Source organism: Athene noctua, chromosome 16, assembly GCF_965140245.1.
Source record: "Athene noctua chromosome 16, bAthNoc1.hap1.1, whole genome shotgun sequence".
Taxonomy (NCBI): Eukaryota; Metazoa; Chordata; class Aves; order Strigiformes; family Strigidae; genus Athene; species Athene noctua.
In genome coordinates, this window is record NC_134052.1 from 16,906,856 (window position 1) to 16,925,428 (window position 18,573).

The 18,573-nt window shown below is 56.6% G+C and overlaps 1 protein-coding gene across 1 annotated transcript in view; it reads right to left on the reverse strand.

Annotated features, from left to right (window-relative positions):
• Positions 1-5,664: 5,664 nt before the first annotated feature.
• CTNNBL1 (catenin beta like 1) overlaps positions 5,665-18,573 on the reverse strand; it is a 50,807-nt gene continuing 37,898 nt past the window's right edge. Inside the window, exons 12-16 of the mRNA XM_074920118.1 lie at positions 18,090-18,187; positions 17,002-17,082; positions 11,481-11,618; positions 10,837-10,909; positions 5,665-5,917 (exon numbers count right to left, since the gene is read on the reverse strand). Of these exons, the coding sequence (XP_074776219.1) occupies positions 5,829-5,917; positions 10,837-10,909; positions 11,481-11,618; positions 17,002-17,082; positions 18,090-18,187 (479 nt within the window). The 3' untranslated portion in view covers positions 5,665-5,828. The remainder of the gene's footprint in view (positions 5,918-10,836; positions 10,910-11,480; positions 11,619-17,001; positions 17,083-18,089; positions 18,188-18,573) is intronic.

Consider the following 18,573-nt stretch of genomic DNA (forward strand, 5'->3'; position numbering starts at 1 on the left):
CCCGAGCGCCGCTCGCCTGCGCCCCGACGCAACCAACACCCCGAGTTTTCTCTGGCTGGCAGAGCTGCCCAGCAACAGCTCCTTCTGCTCAAGGCACCCAAGGAAGAGAACCAAACCCAAAACCCGCCGCCACTGAAGCGCTGAGGGTCGCCTCATCCGTTATTTTGAAATTCCCCTTTCCAAGGGTTTGCCGGGGGCACCCCGAGGCTCAGCACCCCCAGCTCTGCGGCACAGCACAGGTTTGCTCCCGGGTCCCTGGTGCCTGCGGCCGCTCTCGGCCCCAGGGTGGCCGGTCCCGCATCCCCACGAGCTGCGGGGCCGGGCCCGGAGCTCTCCTGGGGCCCATGAGCCAACGCTCGAAGCCGCGGCTGCCTGGGAGGGTGGATTGGGTTGTTCATCTCTCTGACGGGCGGAATAAACACCCTCCACATTGATACCGAGCTCATTTCTGATACTTGTTTAGAGACTTGACAATCCCTGTATAAAAGGATTTCCTTCCACAGCTGAAGTTTGACATTCCTGCATTATTAGATTATTTGCAAAGGTCTGCGTGCGCTGCAGGAAAACAACGCTGCCGACATCCAACATTACAACCTGCTCCTCCACAAATCATCCCGGGCGCAATAAGCCGCGAAGACAGCGCCCATCTGAAAACCCCCGACGTAGAGGAGCAGCCAGGGCGGGAGCTCGGGTGAGCGAACACAACCCAGCCACGCCGTTAAAACAAAAAATTATTTGAAAAATAATAAATGAAGCAGGGAGACAAGCCCGGGAGAGGGAACCCTGCCCCAGTCACTCCAGCACCACCCCCGGCTCCTCACGCTGCTGCCGGCTCGGCCCTTCCCAGAGGCACGACCCGGCCGGGAGGGCACCGGCCCCGCGCCCGGGGGTCCTGGGGCACAGACAGGCAGCGGCTCCGTCCCCCGCCCGGCTCGGGGACGGGCACAGCCCCGCGCCCCCGACCCCCCAACCCAGGGGGACCCCGGGGGTCCCGGCAGTGGGAACAGGGGCTTTGGGAGTCACGGGTCCCTGCCCAGAGCAGCCCCCGCGCGGGGAAGGTTAGCCACAGCATAAAATTCAGAAGAAAATGACTTGAAAAGAATTATTTCTTCAGAGAACAATTCATGCCTATTTCCAGACCATTAACTCCTTCCTCCTCTGCAGAACCCACCATCAGGTTCCTGATGGAGGGAAGCGCTGTCAGAGGTGTCAATCATTTCAGCAACAGTTCTTTCTTTCCAAACCACTTTTAAGGACCAAAAAATCAAATGTAAAAAAAAAAAAAACCCACAGCAAACCCCCCCCAAAACCGCAAAGCAACCGCCCCTTCCCTCTGCAGATTATTTCCTGCCACATGAAAAAAGCCTTCGCTGAAACCCAGGTCTGAAAAGAAAAAAACTATTAAAAAAAATAATCAATAGTTTAAGTGACTTATTTGTGCTGCTGAAGGTTTGTTTCCCAGTTCTGACAGCGTCTCGTTGTGTTCAGTGCAGCCTGGGTGTCTCCACCGGGACGCCAAGCAATATTCCTCGGTCGGGATTTGCTCTCCCCGTTCCGAGGGGCTCAGCCGGGCGCGGAGCTGGCGACGGGTCCCGACACGCGGCGAGGCCGGTGCCCGTCTCCTGCGGCGTGCCAGCACCCGCCGCCGCGCCGGTGTAACCACCCCCGGCCCCCTCCTCCCCGCACTGCCCTCCCCAGGACTCGGCCCAGCAGAGCCCGCGCTGGGCCTGGCCTGGAGAAGACCCGGCCTGGGCAAACCCCCGTGGGGCGAGCGCCCGCCCGGGGCACAGAGGAGCCCGATGGCCCCGCAAAGCTGCACCTCCCCGGCCGCTCTCCTGCTCTCCAAACCCCGCGCTGGGGCTCGGCAGCCTCGTGCCCCCGGTACCCAACTGGATCAGTGCCCCCGCCCAGCCCCGACGCCCAGGTGATGGGCTCATATCCCCCCCCAACCCCCTACCCCGGAGCAGCCGCCCTCAGCCCGGGGCTCCCCCGGGGGAGCAGAGCCCCAGCGCCGGGTCCCGGGGTCCCGCTGCCGAGGGAGGGGGAAGCGCTGGGCAGGCGGGGGCACAGGACAACGCTCCTGCCGCACAACACCCTCGCCTCTCCTGTCTCTGAGAGTGCAGGTTTCCTACCTCCCCGTCACCAGAGAGCCTCATCAATCATGTTCTCTCTAATTAACTTCTAATTTACCTCTTTAGTCAAATCTGTTTACAATCAGAGACAAGAAAACACGACCCAACGAGAGGTGTGGTGAAGACTGGTCTCTCTCCCTGCACGCTCCGCTGCCTCCGTGCCGCAGCCCTGCCTGTCCCTGCGGCGCGGGCAGCGCACGGGCAGCAGCGGGTGCATCACCCCGTGTCCTGCCCAAAACCATCACCCCCCCTGCTGCCCGGGGGCCGTGCCGCTCCCTCCCCCACTCCCAAACCCCACATTTAGCCCAAGAGCCAACAGGGTCAACAAAATCAGAAGGGGTTAAACCAGGGAGCAATCCCCACCGACCACGACCTCCAAATGCTTCGTTAAAATCTGTTATTAGCTCAACCCTTTAATCCTCCCCCAATTACAATAACGACATTCTCCACAGCTGCTGAGGCTCGTGGTGCCCATCCTCGTACCTCCAAGGCTTTTCTGTGCTGCTCAACATTACGGCAAAAATGAGCTGGCCTGCAGCAGCACATTAAGCTGAATAATTATCTTAATTAATAACAGCGGGCCCAGGTGGGCATCCAGCCCATCCCACAGACCAAGGCAGGGCTCTGGCACATCCCAGCAGCAGGGCTCGTGCTCGGGGCCCAGCGGGTGCCAGAGGCTCCCCCGGCCGCGGGAGAGGGACGAAGTGATTCCCTGCCCCGGGCACCGCCCTGACAAAATCTGCTTCGGAGAGCCCAGCTCAGCTCCCGCCGGCCCAGACCGAGATCCTGATTTATTGGTCATCACCCTCTTCCAACGCACCTCCCTCCCCTCGCCAAATTTCATGATTTATCCGCTGCAAATGCTCACGGAGCGGGGGTTTATGCAGGCGGGAGCGGCCGCGCAGGCCCAGGGGCCAGCCTGGGGTAGGCAGGGGTGGGGGGCTCTGGCCACCCCTCTGTGCTGGGTGCTGGAGAGCAGGACCCCAGCGCAGCACTGCGGGTCACCCACACCCATCATCAGGCCTTGGGGACACCAACGGGGGGGTTTGTGCTTCGCCGGGGTTTTGCGGAAGATCCCGGGTTTCACCTGTGCCAGGCAGGGCCGGGGGCCGTTTCCAGGCCTCCGGTACACTGGGATGACCCGGGAGGGGGTCCTGACTTGTGTGCAGGGGGGTTCCTCCCTCCCGAGCGAGTTTGGGACTCAGGAGGAGAGAACAGTTCATCACTGAGCAGCCTACCCTGCCAGGCGCCGGCAGCACCAGCCCCCAGGACAATGCTGAGCCCGTCCCCAGCACCAGCCGCCCCATTCCAGCTGGGAAAGTTGTGACCCTTCTCCTGAGCTGGGACAGCACCAAGCACTGGCACCCGGAGCGACACTGGGACCCCTCTCTGCTGTGCTGGGAGTCCAGCGAACCCCCAGGGCACCCCCAGGCACCCCACTTTCGGTTCCTTCACCCTGTCCGTCAGCACGAATACTCCCAGCACACGTTCACTGGCACAACCCACGGTGGCAGCGACTGAGCAAATGCAAAACCCCAGAAGAGAGCAACCCTGGAAGAACCCGGGGAGAGTCGCTGGAGCTCGGGCTCGGTCGCGGCCCCGCGGACGGGCTCTGCGAGCAGCTCTCAGCCGGCAGAGCTGCAGCTCCCCACGAAGTCGCAGGGCACACACCACGTTAAATCACCGCCGCTTCAGCACCGATTCTTTCAGCCAACTACCCAGAGACTTAAAGGATTTGGTGAAGTGCTTTGAAGAGCCAACAAATTACAAAAGGGAAAAAAAAAAAATCAAAGAAAAGCTGCCTTATACAAGAGGAATGTTCATTAGGAGCAGGCTGAGCTCCCTCCAGCAGCGCCGCGGCCGGTCGCTCGAGCCAAACGATTCCCAGCCCAGTGTCTGCGTTCGGTCACCGAGCAGAGGATGGAAGCGGTAAAAGGAGAGACAGTGACCTCCCGAAAGCAAAACTCCAGCTGAAGCAGCAACACGGGCGAGGGGGTCCCGCTCCCGCCCGTCGCCCAGGAGGTTCCTGCCCCTCTGAGGGAGCAGCGATCCCGCGCCGCCCGCGCGCACGGGGCCAACAGCGGAAGGTTAGAGAAGGTGCGGTGCCATGTCAAAACTTACCTTGCACTCACGCGGTTTCTAGCACCATTTTCAAGACCTTCCCTGCTCTTTTTTCCCTCCCGATGTGTGGCCCCGACTTCCCAGTCGAAGCCGTTTCTCGCCCATTAAGTCTCTCCCCAAGGGAGGGGGGGTTCTGCCCCAAACCCCCTCCTAAACAGCAGCTCATCTTCCAGGGGCAACACCAGAGACCGGCCTCGCCTGTGGGGCGGAAAGGGAACGATTCCCAGACTCAAGTGAAGTAAAAAGCTAAACGCTTCTGAAAGATGCAGAACACCTTTAAGGAAGCGGGTTGAAAACAGAAGAAATAAATTAGGAATTCAAACGAGTTCTGCACCAAAAATGTGGTTTTGCAGCTTTTTGTGGCTGCTGAAACCACGACGTCCATGTTGATCCCCTGAACAACAGCGTTTGATGGCACCCAGGCCAGCAGTGCCTACACAGTCATGACTGAAGGAAGCCTTTAAGCTTCCCTGACAATGCATTTTTCTTGGAGATAAAAAATGAATGCTGCCAGCATGCAAATCTCTCTAAATTAGGCAAGGCCCAGCTTGCTGGAGCTGTGATGTTTGGCGATGGCAGTCATTAACTTTAGCAGAAGAAAAGAGGATGCGAGGAAATATTCTCAGCTACTTCTTGTCCCAGTTGGGAGTCGCCGCCCGGCGCAGCGCGGGCCTGGCCCGCTGACATCGGGAATTAACTGCGAGCGCGGGAGCGGAACAGAAGCAGGAGCTGCGGGGCTGTTCCACTGCCTGGCCGGGCGGAGGCAAACCCTGGGCCCCCCGCAGCCCCCCCAGGTCCCCGCGGGCGGGGCTGTCCCACGCTGCGGCCCAGTCACTGCTGTGACACGAAGCCAGACCCCCCGCTCGGGAATCGGGACCCCGATGTCCCGCAGAACGAGCACAGCCGAGGCCTCGCTCGAGAGGAAGTCAGGGGGATTTGGGCATTTGCCTGCTTCCTCACCTTCCCTCCCAGTTTGGAGCACAGCCGGGAGGGCTGGGGGCTGACTGGCCCCGGCCAGAACCTGCCCCTCACTCCGACCCACCTTTGGGAAGGTTCAGCAGGACCAGCTGACGTGGCTGATCACGCTCACCCTCTGCCACGGAGGAACGGCTGCGCTGGACACACAGCGACGCCTCAGCCTCCCCAGTTTACGTCAGTACAGTGGATTTATGTTTTCATTAATGTATCAGGCTGGAATAACTTGAAAAACAATCTCTTGAGCTACCAGGGCTCCTCTTTACCCTCCCTCTAACGCACAGACTGGTGTCTTGTTTCACACCCATCACTGCAGCTTGACTGGGGGGGTAGAAAAAGAAGAAAAAGAAAAAAGGAAAAATCTTGAGCCGCCCTACTGCTTGGTACGTGGCTGCAATCCCATTCACAGCAGACTACTTCAATAAGAAACAAGGAATTAAAAAAAAAGCAAACTATCTTTAATATCTCCAAAACCCCGTTTAGAAGCAGTTTCACAGAAACATCACTTTCATCGTGCGATCGAGGCCGGAGGGCAGCAGGAGGAGGGAGAACCGGGCGCCGCGTCCTCGTGGGCAGACACGGAATTTGGCCCCCGGGTCCTCAGAAATTCTCCAGCAGATCCAGGATCCGCTTCTGCTCGCTCTCCCGAAACTCCTGGTTCTTCCCATCCCCGATGTTCTCTGCGTACTCTGCGGGGGGGAAGCAGACAGACAACAGGCTTTGAGCGAGACACTAATGAACGAAGGGCAACTCCTCTTGCAGCTACTGCAGCAGAATCTAATCCGTGTCCACTGCAAACAACTCAAGGGGAATTTATGCAAGGAGCAGTGATGGTTTTTCTCCCCACCCCCAGGGTTAAAGCTTTGCATAATAAACATCTACTGCCCCCTCATTAGCAGCTGCCGTAGCAAACAGCCCGGAGCAGGAACACCCGGCTCCTCACAGCCCCGGTACCACCGGCACCACGCTCCTCCCTTAGCCCGGCGGGGCAGCCACGACACAGAGCAGTCCTGGGCAACGCGGGCTTCTGGGGTGGCCGTTAACGCTGAGTGTCGTCAGGGAAGTCAGGCAGGGGCTGTTACACAACGGGTTAACATGCCCAGCCCTGGCTTTAAGCTGCCTGTTGGATTTTTGTCAAGTAGAGACCAATTCCTCAGTCCACAAGTGCTTCTGACCCATGCAGAAGAAAACACACCAGATTTAACTACAAAAGCAACTCCTTGTCTTCAGGCAGAGGATACCAGACCCTGAGCAAGGTCTGGCCCATCCACGCACATGGCCAGACACCGTGGAACCAGAAATTCCCTCTGCGGCTCTCCCTCCTGACACTCCCCGACAGCTGGCAGCTCTCCTTCCCGTCCCAGCTCCCTCCTTCCTGCCACCAGAACCTGCATATTCAAAGATGGTTTAAAAAGAAAAAATGAAAAGCAGGATTTGAGCTGCGAAAGCAAGGAGCTGAACAAATCTTAGTAAATCAGGAGCAGACTGCCTGGTTAGACAGTGTTTTCCAGCCTCCGCCTTCTCGCATTCTTCCCCTTCTTCCTAAACAAACAGAACAGCTTGTATTCAGCATCTGAATGGCAAGTTGCTGTAGAAAGTTTGCTTTAATATTTATACGTTCAGCACTGCTACATGCTTCTGAGCTCCATCAAAGCCTTTATTATAAGAGCACTGAAAAGAGTGAGGACAGGGAGAAGTTAGCTGATGTGGGAGTCTTCCCTCCTGCATGCACTCTCTCTCCACATACAAGAAGCAGCATTCTTTGCCAGGGCCTCCGGGAGAAATCCTTTTAATATTTATAAACTGCTACAGTACCTGTAACGAGAGCAGGCGGGTAATGCTGAGGTTTGCTGCAAGTGAACCCGACCTCCTCGCTGTCCTGGAGAGGGGGACCAGCACAGGGCACTCTTCCCTCGGATGAAGCTGCTCTCCACCGCCCTCCCGGGTAAGGGATGTGCTGTCGCTCCCTACCGCTGGCTAGCTGCCCCGGGGCAAGGCCCCGGCAGCCGTTTGCTCCTCAGCAAGGGGCTCACCACCGGCCCTGGCAGGAGCCAAACCCCGCGCGGCCCAGCCGGCATCACCCTCCCTGGAGGAAGCGCCCGCTGCGGCCCGAGCTGAGGCCAGAGCTTAGCCCGGGTGCCCCGTCCCCTTCGCGCAGCACCAGAGCCACCTGCCAGCAGCCACGGCCCCACAGGTTGCTGGCGGAGGAGCGGGCTCTGTCCCCAGCGGACTCCGTCCCCAGCGAGCCCTCCCCGAGCTTCGTCCAAGTGCCTCTGACAGAGCTGCCACCACCACAACTGCCCGTGTTTACCGCGGCCCAAGGGCACCGCCGCCACCACAGCTCCGGGGCTGGCGCGAGGGCAGCGGGGCCCCGGGCGGTGCCAGCCGCGGGCAGAGCTCCGCAGGCAGCGGGGTCCCGGCCTCCCCGGCCGTGGCTCCGAGGACCGCCAGAGCGCTCCAACACCCAGCTCAAGCAGGGACCTGCTGAGTGCCGCTCGTGACACAGCCCTTCTATTGTCCCAGTGAGATCTCTCAGACAAAAACAAGCCGCAAATTCCTCTAATCTTGGCCAAAAGCTCAGCATTCTTCCCTTCTAAATATTTAGGCTTCATAAAACTAAAATCCCAGTAACTCCCAAGGCAGACTCTTCACTGGGCTACCAACAGTTGCTAATGCTAATTTGAAGAGACCAGAGGAAACTCCCAGAACCAGGCTTAAAAAAATAGAATATCTCCCACTGAGGTTTTATGTATTTACTATTTTATTTAAAATTCCACCACTTCAGTGAGACAGCAAAAAAATCAAATGTAAGCTCCCCCTGCCAACAGTTAAACAGAGCTTACACATTGCTGTAGCTACACAAAGAGAAAGGACCTAAGATTGGTTTCTGCTTCATTAGACAAAATACAATGGTTACGGAACAGTAAAAATCAATAGGGGAATATTGAAGCTTGTAATGGATATTGGAAGCCATAAAGCCTGCGCATGCTGAGGGACCACAGCCCTGATCTGGCCCCTCACAACGTCCCCGCCTCTGCCTTTGATTCCCCCTGCTCACAGGTTTGGTTTGTGACTGTCTACGGGCAGGTCACCCTCCCGGTTCCGCAACCACCTTCCCCCAGCCCAGATGTTTAACCAGGCGCCACATCTGGGTGCGTCCGGGAGGGCCCTGGGTGCCCAGAGCAGCCGGTGCCCGGGGCTGGTCCCGTGGCGGCGCAGGGCCGGGCCCAGCAGCGCTGCCCGGGGGCCTCTGCCCGCCCGTCCCCGCCGGGGGGATGGAGCCCAGGAGCTGCCGCTCACGGCCCCCGCTGCCTGGCGCAGGGACCCGTCCCCATCCCCACACGTCCCCGCGGCCGGGCGCACGGCCCGCCGCTTCCTTCCGAAGGGTGGGCTCCCTGTCCCGGCGCCTGGTCCGCGGGGTCCTGCGGGGGGGCTCGGCCCCCGGCGCGCTTCGTGAGCCGCCAGCTGGTCCCGGCCCCCCTGAAAGCCCTACCATAGGGAGAGAGCCTGGCTTCCTCGCCTGCATCACAAGTAATTCTGAGCAACCCCAAGGGATCCATCAGCTGTCAGGTTGCCAGAGAAACATGGAGAATATGTAGGCCATAAAAACCAAACTAAAAACTAAGCACCTAATTAGTATGCAAAAATAGAAAATAAAAACTGAACAAGAGCAAAACACTGAACAAAAAGTAAAAATAAACCAGCCCTCATCTGTCCTGAGCGCAAGTTGGAAAGCGGCCTGGAGACGTCTGAGGCAAGGCTCGAGGCTCCCGGCCGCCCCGGACCCGGGAGAGCCCCTCGGCTCAGGCCCCGGTTACCTCTGGAAACGTCCCCTGGCCCAGCGCCCCGCGGCACAGCCGACGCACCCCACAGGCGAGTTCAACCCACCGGCCCCCCGAGGGCAGGCGCCTGTCCCTGCTGCCGCTGGTAAAAGCTGCTGAATCCACACTGACAGCACACCCGGCTTGGGTGTGTAACTACCGAGAAACTTTAAAATGGCGCCAGCACAGGCCGCAGAGAAGCTCAGTGCTGCTCCTGCCCCGCAGGAACCCGCCGGGCCCCGCTGCAGAATTTCACAAGGGCCCACCAACAAATTCATTTCTAAGGTCATCGACACTTGGGATGGCAAAAGTCCCTAAAACCGGCAAGTGTGAGAGCCAGGGAGAGCTGAAGAGAGCGCCCCAGGTCCTGTGTCCACACCCCGCGGGGCCTCGCCAGGCACAACGTGTCACCGCCGAGGACCCAACCTGCCGGACAATCACAGCCTGGGGACGAGATAAAACCACGGAAAAAAGTTTCATGGTGCAAGTCACTGTCTGTGAAAGAAAGAATCGGATGGAATTTTTATGCAGCTGCCCTCCAACTCAGCTCAGTAGGTAAATGAACAAGCGGAAGGCAGGAAGGTGAGGGTGTAAATCCAGCGAGGTGTGCAGAGAAATCCCTGCGGCCCGGGTCAAGCCTGGGAACCTGGAAGCGGACGTGTGCCACGTGCTAAGTTGGAAATGGACAGATTGGAGGCAGGAATTTTCAAGTATCATAATTAAAAGAGGAAAAGACATCCTGTCCAGCCCCCTCTGCTCACCAGCGGGCACTGATTGCTCTGGCTGGCAACGGACAGGGGCCAAAGAGAGCCCACAGCTGCGGGTAATCGCACTGTCAGAAAATCACTCAGCTTCATCGTACCAGCAAGCCCCCCGATCCCCCTTTCCTGCATGTGGGAAGGGAGAAAACCAACAGGATCTGCAAGAAAAAAGCTGCCTGTACCTGCCAGTGCTGAGGAAGGGAAGGGCGGGCCACGAGCACGTCACTGTTATTCCCAAAGCAAGCAGAAACAGCCCACAGCCCTGTCCCCCCCGGAGATGCTGCCAACCCTCCTTTCTCTTCAGAAGAGAAAAAGACTCCTCAGCCCTCACCGAAAGCAATGCAGCCCCCCCGGGAGCAGACACGTGCCGCCCAACCCTCTGCTAAGCAAGGAGGGAGCCCGAGGCCTCTCCTCCTCCTCCCCAGTTCAAGCTGCTTCTGCTGAAGGACAGCAGGCTATGGACGAGAGGCACAGCTCAAACAGCACTGCTCTAATTCAACATAAGCATTAAAAATAACAAGCAGTACTTTAAAACTGGGATTGCAAATCACAACAGCTACATTTTAAAGCTACGGAGGATACTTTAATGCAATAATCCATATTAATCTGACACTAAGAACAAGACAAATACACCACGGATACTAATATGGTGCAGATGGTAAAGTGCAGGGCCATGTTAATGAAAGATGAGACTCCACTATTCTTCCCTCTAGCATGCATCTACACTTCTCTTAAATATTTACTCTAGTGTTAATGTCGGCAGCGAGTTCCAGCCAGTCTGTAGCTGGTGGCAGCACGAAGCGATGTCACTGCACGGCAGCAGCCGACAGCCCGTGGCTGAGGCCGAGGCCAAGGGTCTCCTCCCGGCGGGGTCCAGCCCTGCCCGTGCCCAGAGCCCCGCTCGGCGCCCGCGGGAGGGTGCTCGAGAGGCTGAGGAGAAGCTCACGGGAAGGCCCATCCCACAAAGCAACAACCAAGCTGTCCCCGGCAGAGACGAGACAGAGGCACGAGAATATCTCAACTCACCCTTCAGGATGTGTCGAACAATTTTAATGGAGCTGCCTCTCATGTTCAGAATCTGATGGACTCTCTGACGAATCTGATGGGAGATGTGAAAGGGAAGAAAATAATCTTCAGTACACCACAAAACCACGCACAAGCCCCCGTTTTCCCACTCCGAGGGAAGAGCTGAAGCCCTGCACACCACAAACCCCAGGTGAGCGTCGCCAGCCCACAGCCCCCCAGAGGGCACGTGGCTCGGGCGCACGTGGCCGCAGACCACGGTCACAGACCCCGGGGTAGCCACAGCGCGGCGAGGCAGCGCTCTGCACGGCTCAGGAGATGTCACCTGCTGCAGCCCGTGCCTCTGTGAGACCTGCAAGAGGAGGTTCCCTTCCACCGCTCTCAGCAGCGGCGTAAATCGGGCCGTTCCACTTCACACCGTGACCCCGGTCGTGGCAGACTGTGAATTCAGTGACAACAGTCACTAACGCCCCCCCAACTGCTGTAAGGCATGAGGCTGTACCGGCACAAATTCAGCAGGAGGGTTTCCTCCCAGAAAAAGGAATCAAAGAGATTATTCAACGAGGAAGCATCTGCAAGGATTTAGAGTCTTGTTTGTATCACGGATGGAAACACAGATGATCTGCCAACCTTGCACATAGCTTTACCTGGGGAACATTGGCATTGCAGATCTCTGCCATGATGTAACAAATGAGCTGTAGAACAAAGAGACCAGCATCCAGGCGACGCAGATAGAATTCGTCTTCCATGTCATCGTCTATTATCTCGCCCCGACGCACCATGTCCTGTAAAGCAACACAAAGAAAAGGTGTGAGGACTGTCTCTCAAAGTACTTCCCATTAGCAGTGGCAAAATGTTGGGGATATTTGTGGTTTCTTAAGACAGGCGTTGTTCCCCAAACAGTAACGTCCATATATTCCTCGCCAAAGAAGAAGTACTTTTAATAATTCATTTAAATTCAAAAAACATTTCATTCAGTTTTGAACAAGGTTTTGTTTTTGCTGGTTGCGAAGTGTGTCCATCTGCAAATTAAAATTTTAATTTAAACATACAAATTACATTTCTAAATTGAGCGATTAGGGACTGTGAATATGGAACAAACCAGTGTATCTATTATTTATAAGTTCTTTGTCAAAATGGAACAAAAAAACCTGCTTTTACTGGCCATTTGAGGGTGCTGTTAAGCAGTGCAGAACACGACTCCAGCAGACTCAAAGACCTACCAGGCTTGCACCTTCATTATCGACTGATGAAGGAGAGAACAGGTCCGAAAATTCTGCCCAAGGGCCGGGCTCCTGCGGGGGGAGCCCCGGGCGGGCTCCGTTACAGACCGCGGGCCCTGGCCGCTGCTGCGAACACGGGCGAGGGCAGCGCGGCCTGAGCAGCCCCCGGCGCGGCCGGGCCCCCGCGGCCCTGCCGCCCCTTCCCAGGGACCGACAGCCCAAAGTAACCGATGTCACGTGTGACCTTTTGCATTTTGGGGGTTGGTTTTTGGTTTAGTTCTTAAATAAAGGAAGCAGCTTGTCAGGCCCCGCTAGCTCGCTGCAGCTCGTGTGATTTATTATGCAGCCGCCTGGCAGGTGGGCACCCGCCAGCGGAGCAATATTTTCTCATTAGAGCCGTCACCAGCCAGAGCTCCGTACCTGCGAGCCTCGGCACGAGCCGCTTCCTCGGGGCACACGAGCTCCAGGCAAACACACGCAAGGTCACCGGCACCAAAGCTGACCTAGGCTACCAAATCTCCCTGTTCCATCAAGCCGAGGCCTCGCATGTAATCGTAGGTAGAGTCTTTTAAGCACAAGAAGGAAAATTAACGCTGTGCACTTCTCGCAGAGAGCGCAGTGATGCTCGCCACACCAAAACCCGATGAAGTGACTCAGCGCAGCTGCTCAGCACAGCCCCCCGGGAGCGAGAGGAGAGCACCGGTAAGGAAACTCCTCTCCTCCTGGATATCCAGCCTGCCAGCGAAAGAACAAGTTAAGTTTAAAAAACAATGCCTAGTTGCCAGTGCCATGAAGTCAACTGTTTTGGCTACGCTCCAGGATGCTTTAGCATTTTCTCCAGAATCACGGGCACAGGCATGACTGGGCAAAACTCGCACACAAGCTCTTGCCAGTGAAAAGAAAAATCTGATTTTGTGCAAGGAGTGACTTTCCTCACCCTACATCCATGCCAAATTGCTTGAATCTGATCAATCGTGGTCCCTAAAGCTAAACAATGCTGAGTCTGGCTAGCAAGAGACGGGAAGCCATTGACGGAAATACCAGAAAACCCCATTCCAGAACGGTGACAGTTCCCGAACTGCTGCCGAACCTCCTCCCTGCACACGGGCTTCCTGGCTGCTCTTCTCAACGGTGCTAAATTCCTGAACAGAAAAACATCAACAGGCCAGGATTTTGAATCTCCAGAGCAGGAAAGAGCGAGCGTGTCTGTTCTGTATTCTGATCCAAGCACGGCGATCACAGGAGCCGAATCCAGGCAACTGCTGCCTTGATTACACAGAGAAGGCAGCAGTTATAACAGCCCCTCTCGACAGAGAAGCAAGATTATTTTGTGCGAGTAAATTAAGCAGATATGAATTAGAAGACGAGTACAGTTTTAAGGTGCCTTTTTGCAGTCTTTTTTTTTAAACCACAGCCACCCTTTAAATGCTAATCTGCCTCCCAGTACAGTACCAAATAGCCACCTTTCCACTTTGTCTCTCTTTCAAAGCTGTCAAGTCGCTAGCCTCCAAATGAGCACTCAGATGCCATTTCTAATCTGCCAACAATATGTACTGAGATGCCCCTTGCTGATGGGAGAAGACAGCAATAAGATGGGCTTCTGTGAAGCTAAAATGAGCTTCTCTCACACTAATGAGGCAGGACTGACAGGCCTCGAGGTGTCAAGTAGAGACTCAAAACCTAAAGACACAATGGATCTGCCAATGCTACACAAAAGATCACGTCTGCTCCACGCAGGGCCCAGAAGATTCTCCGCATCCCCCTGCTTCCTCACCTACCACTGCCCTTCCCCAGCGCACAGGCGAGGCTGGGCAGAGCAGAAGGGATGGGCACTGACCGAGAGCAAAACCCCTCCAGGACCCTGGGTGTGCCTCCTCAGCGGGCGGGACAGCGCGGCCGCGCCGGGTCCTCCGAGACGAGAAGGCTCCGAAGGCCGTGCAGGACAACAGCCGCCACGGCTCGTCCCCCGCCCCAAGGACAGAGCCCCTCCCCTCCCCACTTTCTGTCTGTGTTACTGGGGAGGGGCAGGTGATGCACGCCGTGCTCGGGAGGGGCCTTCCCCACGGGCTGGCAGCCAAAGCCAAGGCCACGGCTACGCCCGTGGGCCAAAGGGATGGTCAGGAGACAGGGACCGACGTCTGACGCAGGAGGAAGCAGAAGCCCCGGGTGAAATCAGACCATCGTACCAAGGGCTGCCCAGGACCATCTGCCTCGGCTCAGCTGGGACGACGGTTTCCCAGGGGCTCTGAGCGGCTGCAGAGCACACGGGCCCCGGGGCAGGGGGACCCTCGCCTGCCCTCAGGCAGTGGTTAGGACTGAGCACGGCCACGGGCTCTGCAGCAGCCGCACAGCCGCCAGGCACCCAGGTCGCACCAGGGTGGCCAAGAACCTCTCAGGTCCCCAGGAGAAGCCATCAGAGCCCTCTGCCGCGGGAAGGACTTTCTTCATTTCTGCCTTACAAGCAGAAACACGCTTCAATTTCTGTAAACTGAGCTGACAAGCTCACTGCGACCCAGCACACGGTCGCTTCTGAACCAGGAGAGACGGAGCAGCAGCTCCCGCAAGAGTGTGAGCTCAACCTCAGCAGCAAGAAACAGGAACCACGTCAGGGCCGTCAGCTAGAAGGACCCACCAGCCCTAGGGAGGAAGCCAAGAGCTCCCCTCGGCTCCGGCCGTCTGCTGGCACAGCCGCAGGCACAGGGGCACCGGCCCCCCGGGAACGCCGCGTCCTCGCCCGCACCGACACGGTCCCGCCCTCGGGACGACGCCGGGCAGCTCGGTCTCCCCAAACCGAACTGAGACGCTGGGCTGACAGAAACTCCTATTTCAGGTACCCCAGTCTGTGGGTATTGCTCATGCCAGGAGTTCCACCTCTCCCTTTCAAGGATGGAATGACTTAACTGTAGCACAATTAGCATGTAATTTGTAAGTCATTATAGCACAAAGTGTCTGGTGAGAATATTTTATCGAATAAACCTGCTGAGCACAATTTTCTGTGGAACTATAAAAATATTAAACCGTCTCCTGTCTTTTCCTCCCATCTTCAAAGATCACTAGGGCTATTGCTGCCACCTGTAATTATACGCCATTTTAGGGGGAGCTAAAAGCCACAGGATTTTGCACTATTTCCTACAGAAAGAATTAAAGGTAGGAATGAACCTCAACATCCCATTTCATAGGATCATGGAATATCTCGAGTTGGAAGGGACCCCTCAGGACCATTGAGTCCAACTCCCTGCTGCTCACAGGACTGCCTGACACTAAATCATACAACAGAGCTGAGGTGTGACGGGCTGGGTGCCGTGACCGCCTCCCTGGGGAGCCTGTTCCAGCAGCCTCCCAGCGAGGAACCTTCTCCTGACGCCCAGCCTGACCTTCCCCTGCCCCAGCTCGGATATTACAAGCTAACACAAGTAGCCCAGTGCTATGTCTGTATAAAAACCACGAGCCTGGTCTGAAAGCTCAGTCCTACACAGTCTTGTGTCGTCAGGTAGTTTCATGCACGTTGTGCCCAACATATTGCACATAGGAGATGTTTCTACCAAATCCTACCATCAGCTCTAATGGGAGTGAAGAACCGAGATCCATTTATTCAGCCACTCCAGCCCACAGAGCCCTGCAGTGGGGCGAACGCACAGTGGCCTTCTGGAGACAGAAGGGAAACCTCGGGTTCTTTGGTTTCTCATCTCTTGTGCATCACTGGACAGGAATGGGTTAATATAATTAATTAAAGAGTTTCTACACAAGCTTCTTTGCACGTAAATTCCCTTTGCCCCTGCTTTGTGCTGGCTGACTGCTACAGGCGTTAACATTTGCAGGCTGCTTCAGGATCCTTTTGGATAAAGGGCACCTGCACTGGCTGGTGCGTTTCAGGGCTCTGTAGAGCAGCTGCCAACACACCGCAAGACTTCAGCCAAAGAAATCCATTCTGTTTCTGCGTTCTCAAACCCACACACCAACACTCAAATGTAAAGAAATAATTTCTTGCTCTGTTCTGAGGACGAACGGGGGGCGGAGGGCTAGCAGGAAAGGGTAAAGGCTGTTTTCCTTCGAGCCACCGTTCCTTTGTGAAGCTGTGGCTGTCCATGGGGAGCCTGAGCGCTGGCAGCAGACGCAGCTCCATCCCTCGGCCACCCCCGTGCCCCCCCAGCGCCTGGAGCGCCCGGAGAAGCGGCCTTGGCTGAGGGCAGGCGGCTGCTTGTCGGAGCGCGGCTGGGGGCTGCAGCCCGGGGCACGCCGAGCTCGCCCGCGTGCAGGGCCAGCCCCTGCAGCCGTTGCTCTCCGTCAGTGCTAATCAATCTCACACCCTCTTCAGTGCTGATACAGATAATCTTGTGGGAAGCTGGCCAAGCTCACTAACAGCTCTGCAAGCTGCTTCCTGACTCCAACAGCTCGCTCTCTTTCAAAAAGTCTGTTCCAGCTTCAGTTCCAAGAAAGTACTGTGTGGTACCAAGGCTCATGTCATTCAAAACGATTCACTGTTGGTGTGCAGAGAGCACACCAGACCTTGGCTGCAGCCTCATCTAACTAATCAAAATAGACGCTTTCTCGCAGCTGATCAGAACTCTAAAGACCAGGGTAGGAGGCCTCACACATTACCATGTAATTGTCTCTCTGCATTTCACTTACTCTCCATCTGCCAAACCAAGCAAGATTGCAGCCAAGTAAAAGTGAAGGCAAACTGAAGCACAGACTTAGACCCTCCCAGTAAAATTCACTCTAAAAACCAGCCAGGAGCACTCGCTGTAGAGAAGTTCTCAGCCCGTTTCCTCTGAGGTTAACTGGAAGCTGGGGAGCGGGGCAACACGAATGAAGAGGTAAGAGCACCGGTGTGAGGGCATGGCTCAGGAGAGTGACCTGGCCGAGCCAGAAGCCCTGTGCAGAGGACAAGCCTGTGCAGAGGTATTTTACAGGCACGAGCTGGCCAAACTTAAGCAATACATACGTGTTTCTCTCCATCAATCTTCTTATCAGCTGCCTGCATTGCATCCAGGTACTTAAAATACAGTTCCATCAGCCTATCAACCTGCAAGGGCAGAAGAGAGAGACCTAAGCAAGGAAAAAGGACAACGCAATCATCTTTAATCCTTCGTGCGACTTTTGTTTTCCTCCCAGCTGCAGTCTTCACGAAGCAACAGGCAATTCCCACTCGCAGGAAGGAATACGTTAGGCAGGAGGCTGGTGGGACAGGCCCGCTGAGGCCACAGGCATCTGGCTGTAACACCCCCAGCACCGTCTCCTCCGCCCCCCCTCGCCCCCCCGCTGTGGCTCCCCCGGGCCTGCAGCGGATGCTCCCGGCCACGCCGCAGGCAGCCAAGCCCACGTTAACCGTGTCAGACACCTTACGGCTCTCCTGCTCTGAGCTCTGCTGGGCAGCGGAAAGCCTGTCTAGTAACAGGAAATTCTCTGCAATTGGTAGAGCAGGTTACAAAAAACACCTTTAAAACACACTAATGAGGAATGCTAAGGAACTGGTATTTCCCCAGTGGCAAAATTTACAAATCTCTTGGGAATTACTGTTTTGCAAAAGCTGCTGTTTCTGTTTTGCAGCTGTTTGATCTCTCCGCCGCCATGTAAATATTTTGGAAAGAATTATCCAGAGTAAACACCACTAAAGTGACACATTCTAGCAGAGGAATGGGGAATGTTAAATGTCGACTACAGCAATTCCTAAACTCTCTGTAAGAGCTTCCCTAGAACAAGCGGCACCTCTGCCCCCGCCGGTCCCTCGGCGCCAGCACGACGTGACACCACAGACGGAGCTGCGTGACCAGGCTTCGGCAGGGAGACACAGCCCAGGGCTGGGAATCGCTCCTACCATGTGCAAAAGCACCAGGAAACAAAGAGCCCGTGTGATGTGGGAGCTCTGAAGGCGTTTCCAGCTCTCGGGTTTGTAGATGCCAACACGGATGAGAGCAGCGGCGGGGGAGCCCCGGGTACGGCCACGCCTGCCCAGGAACTCGCGGGTGCGCAGACACCTGCCGTGAGCGAGGATCCGAGCCCAGAGGCCACAGACACCTATTCAGCACCCACCTTCTCACTGTCGTTCTCTGTGAATTTATTCAGCAACCGCGTCCTCTGCTGCCCTCTCAGGTTTCGCAGAAGGGAGGCCAGGATGGAACAGACATGTTCTAGAGATACAAAATGAAAACCGCATGCTGAGATTAGGAAAAGGAGCTTACTTCCTCTGTAACACACCATTAAATTTACTACCAGCACCCCCGCATGTAGCTGTCGATAAGCAGAACCCCGGCTCCCTCCCAGCGGCGGGCAGAGGCAGCAGCCAGCGGCGGCGCTGACCCGGGGCGCAGGCGCCTCTGCGCCCATCGCAGGCGCCGGGCCTCGGGCTCCGCTCGCTGCTCCTGCTACCAATCCTGCCTGTCCCCGCTGACCTGGAAAAAGCACAAATCCTGCTCTGGTTTCCCTGCCCGGGCCAGCCTGCAGAGCAGCGCACGCTCTTTTTGGCACCCTCCATCCCACGCCGCCGCCTCCCGCGGCGCTCAGGTGAACCCTGGCT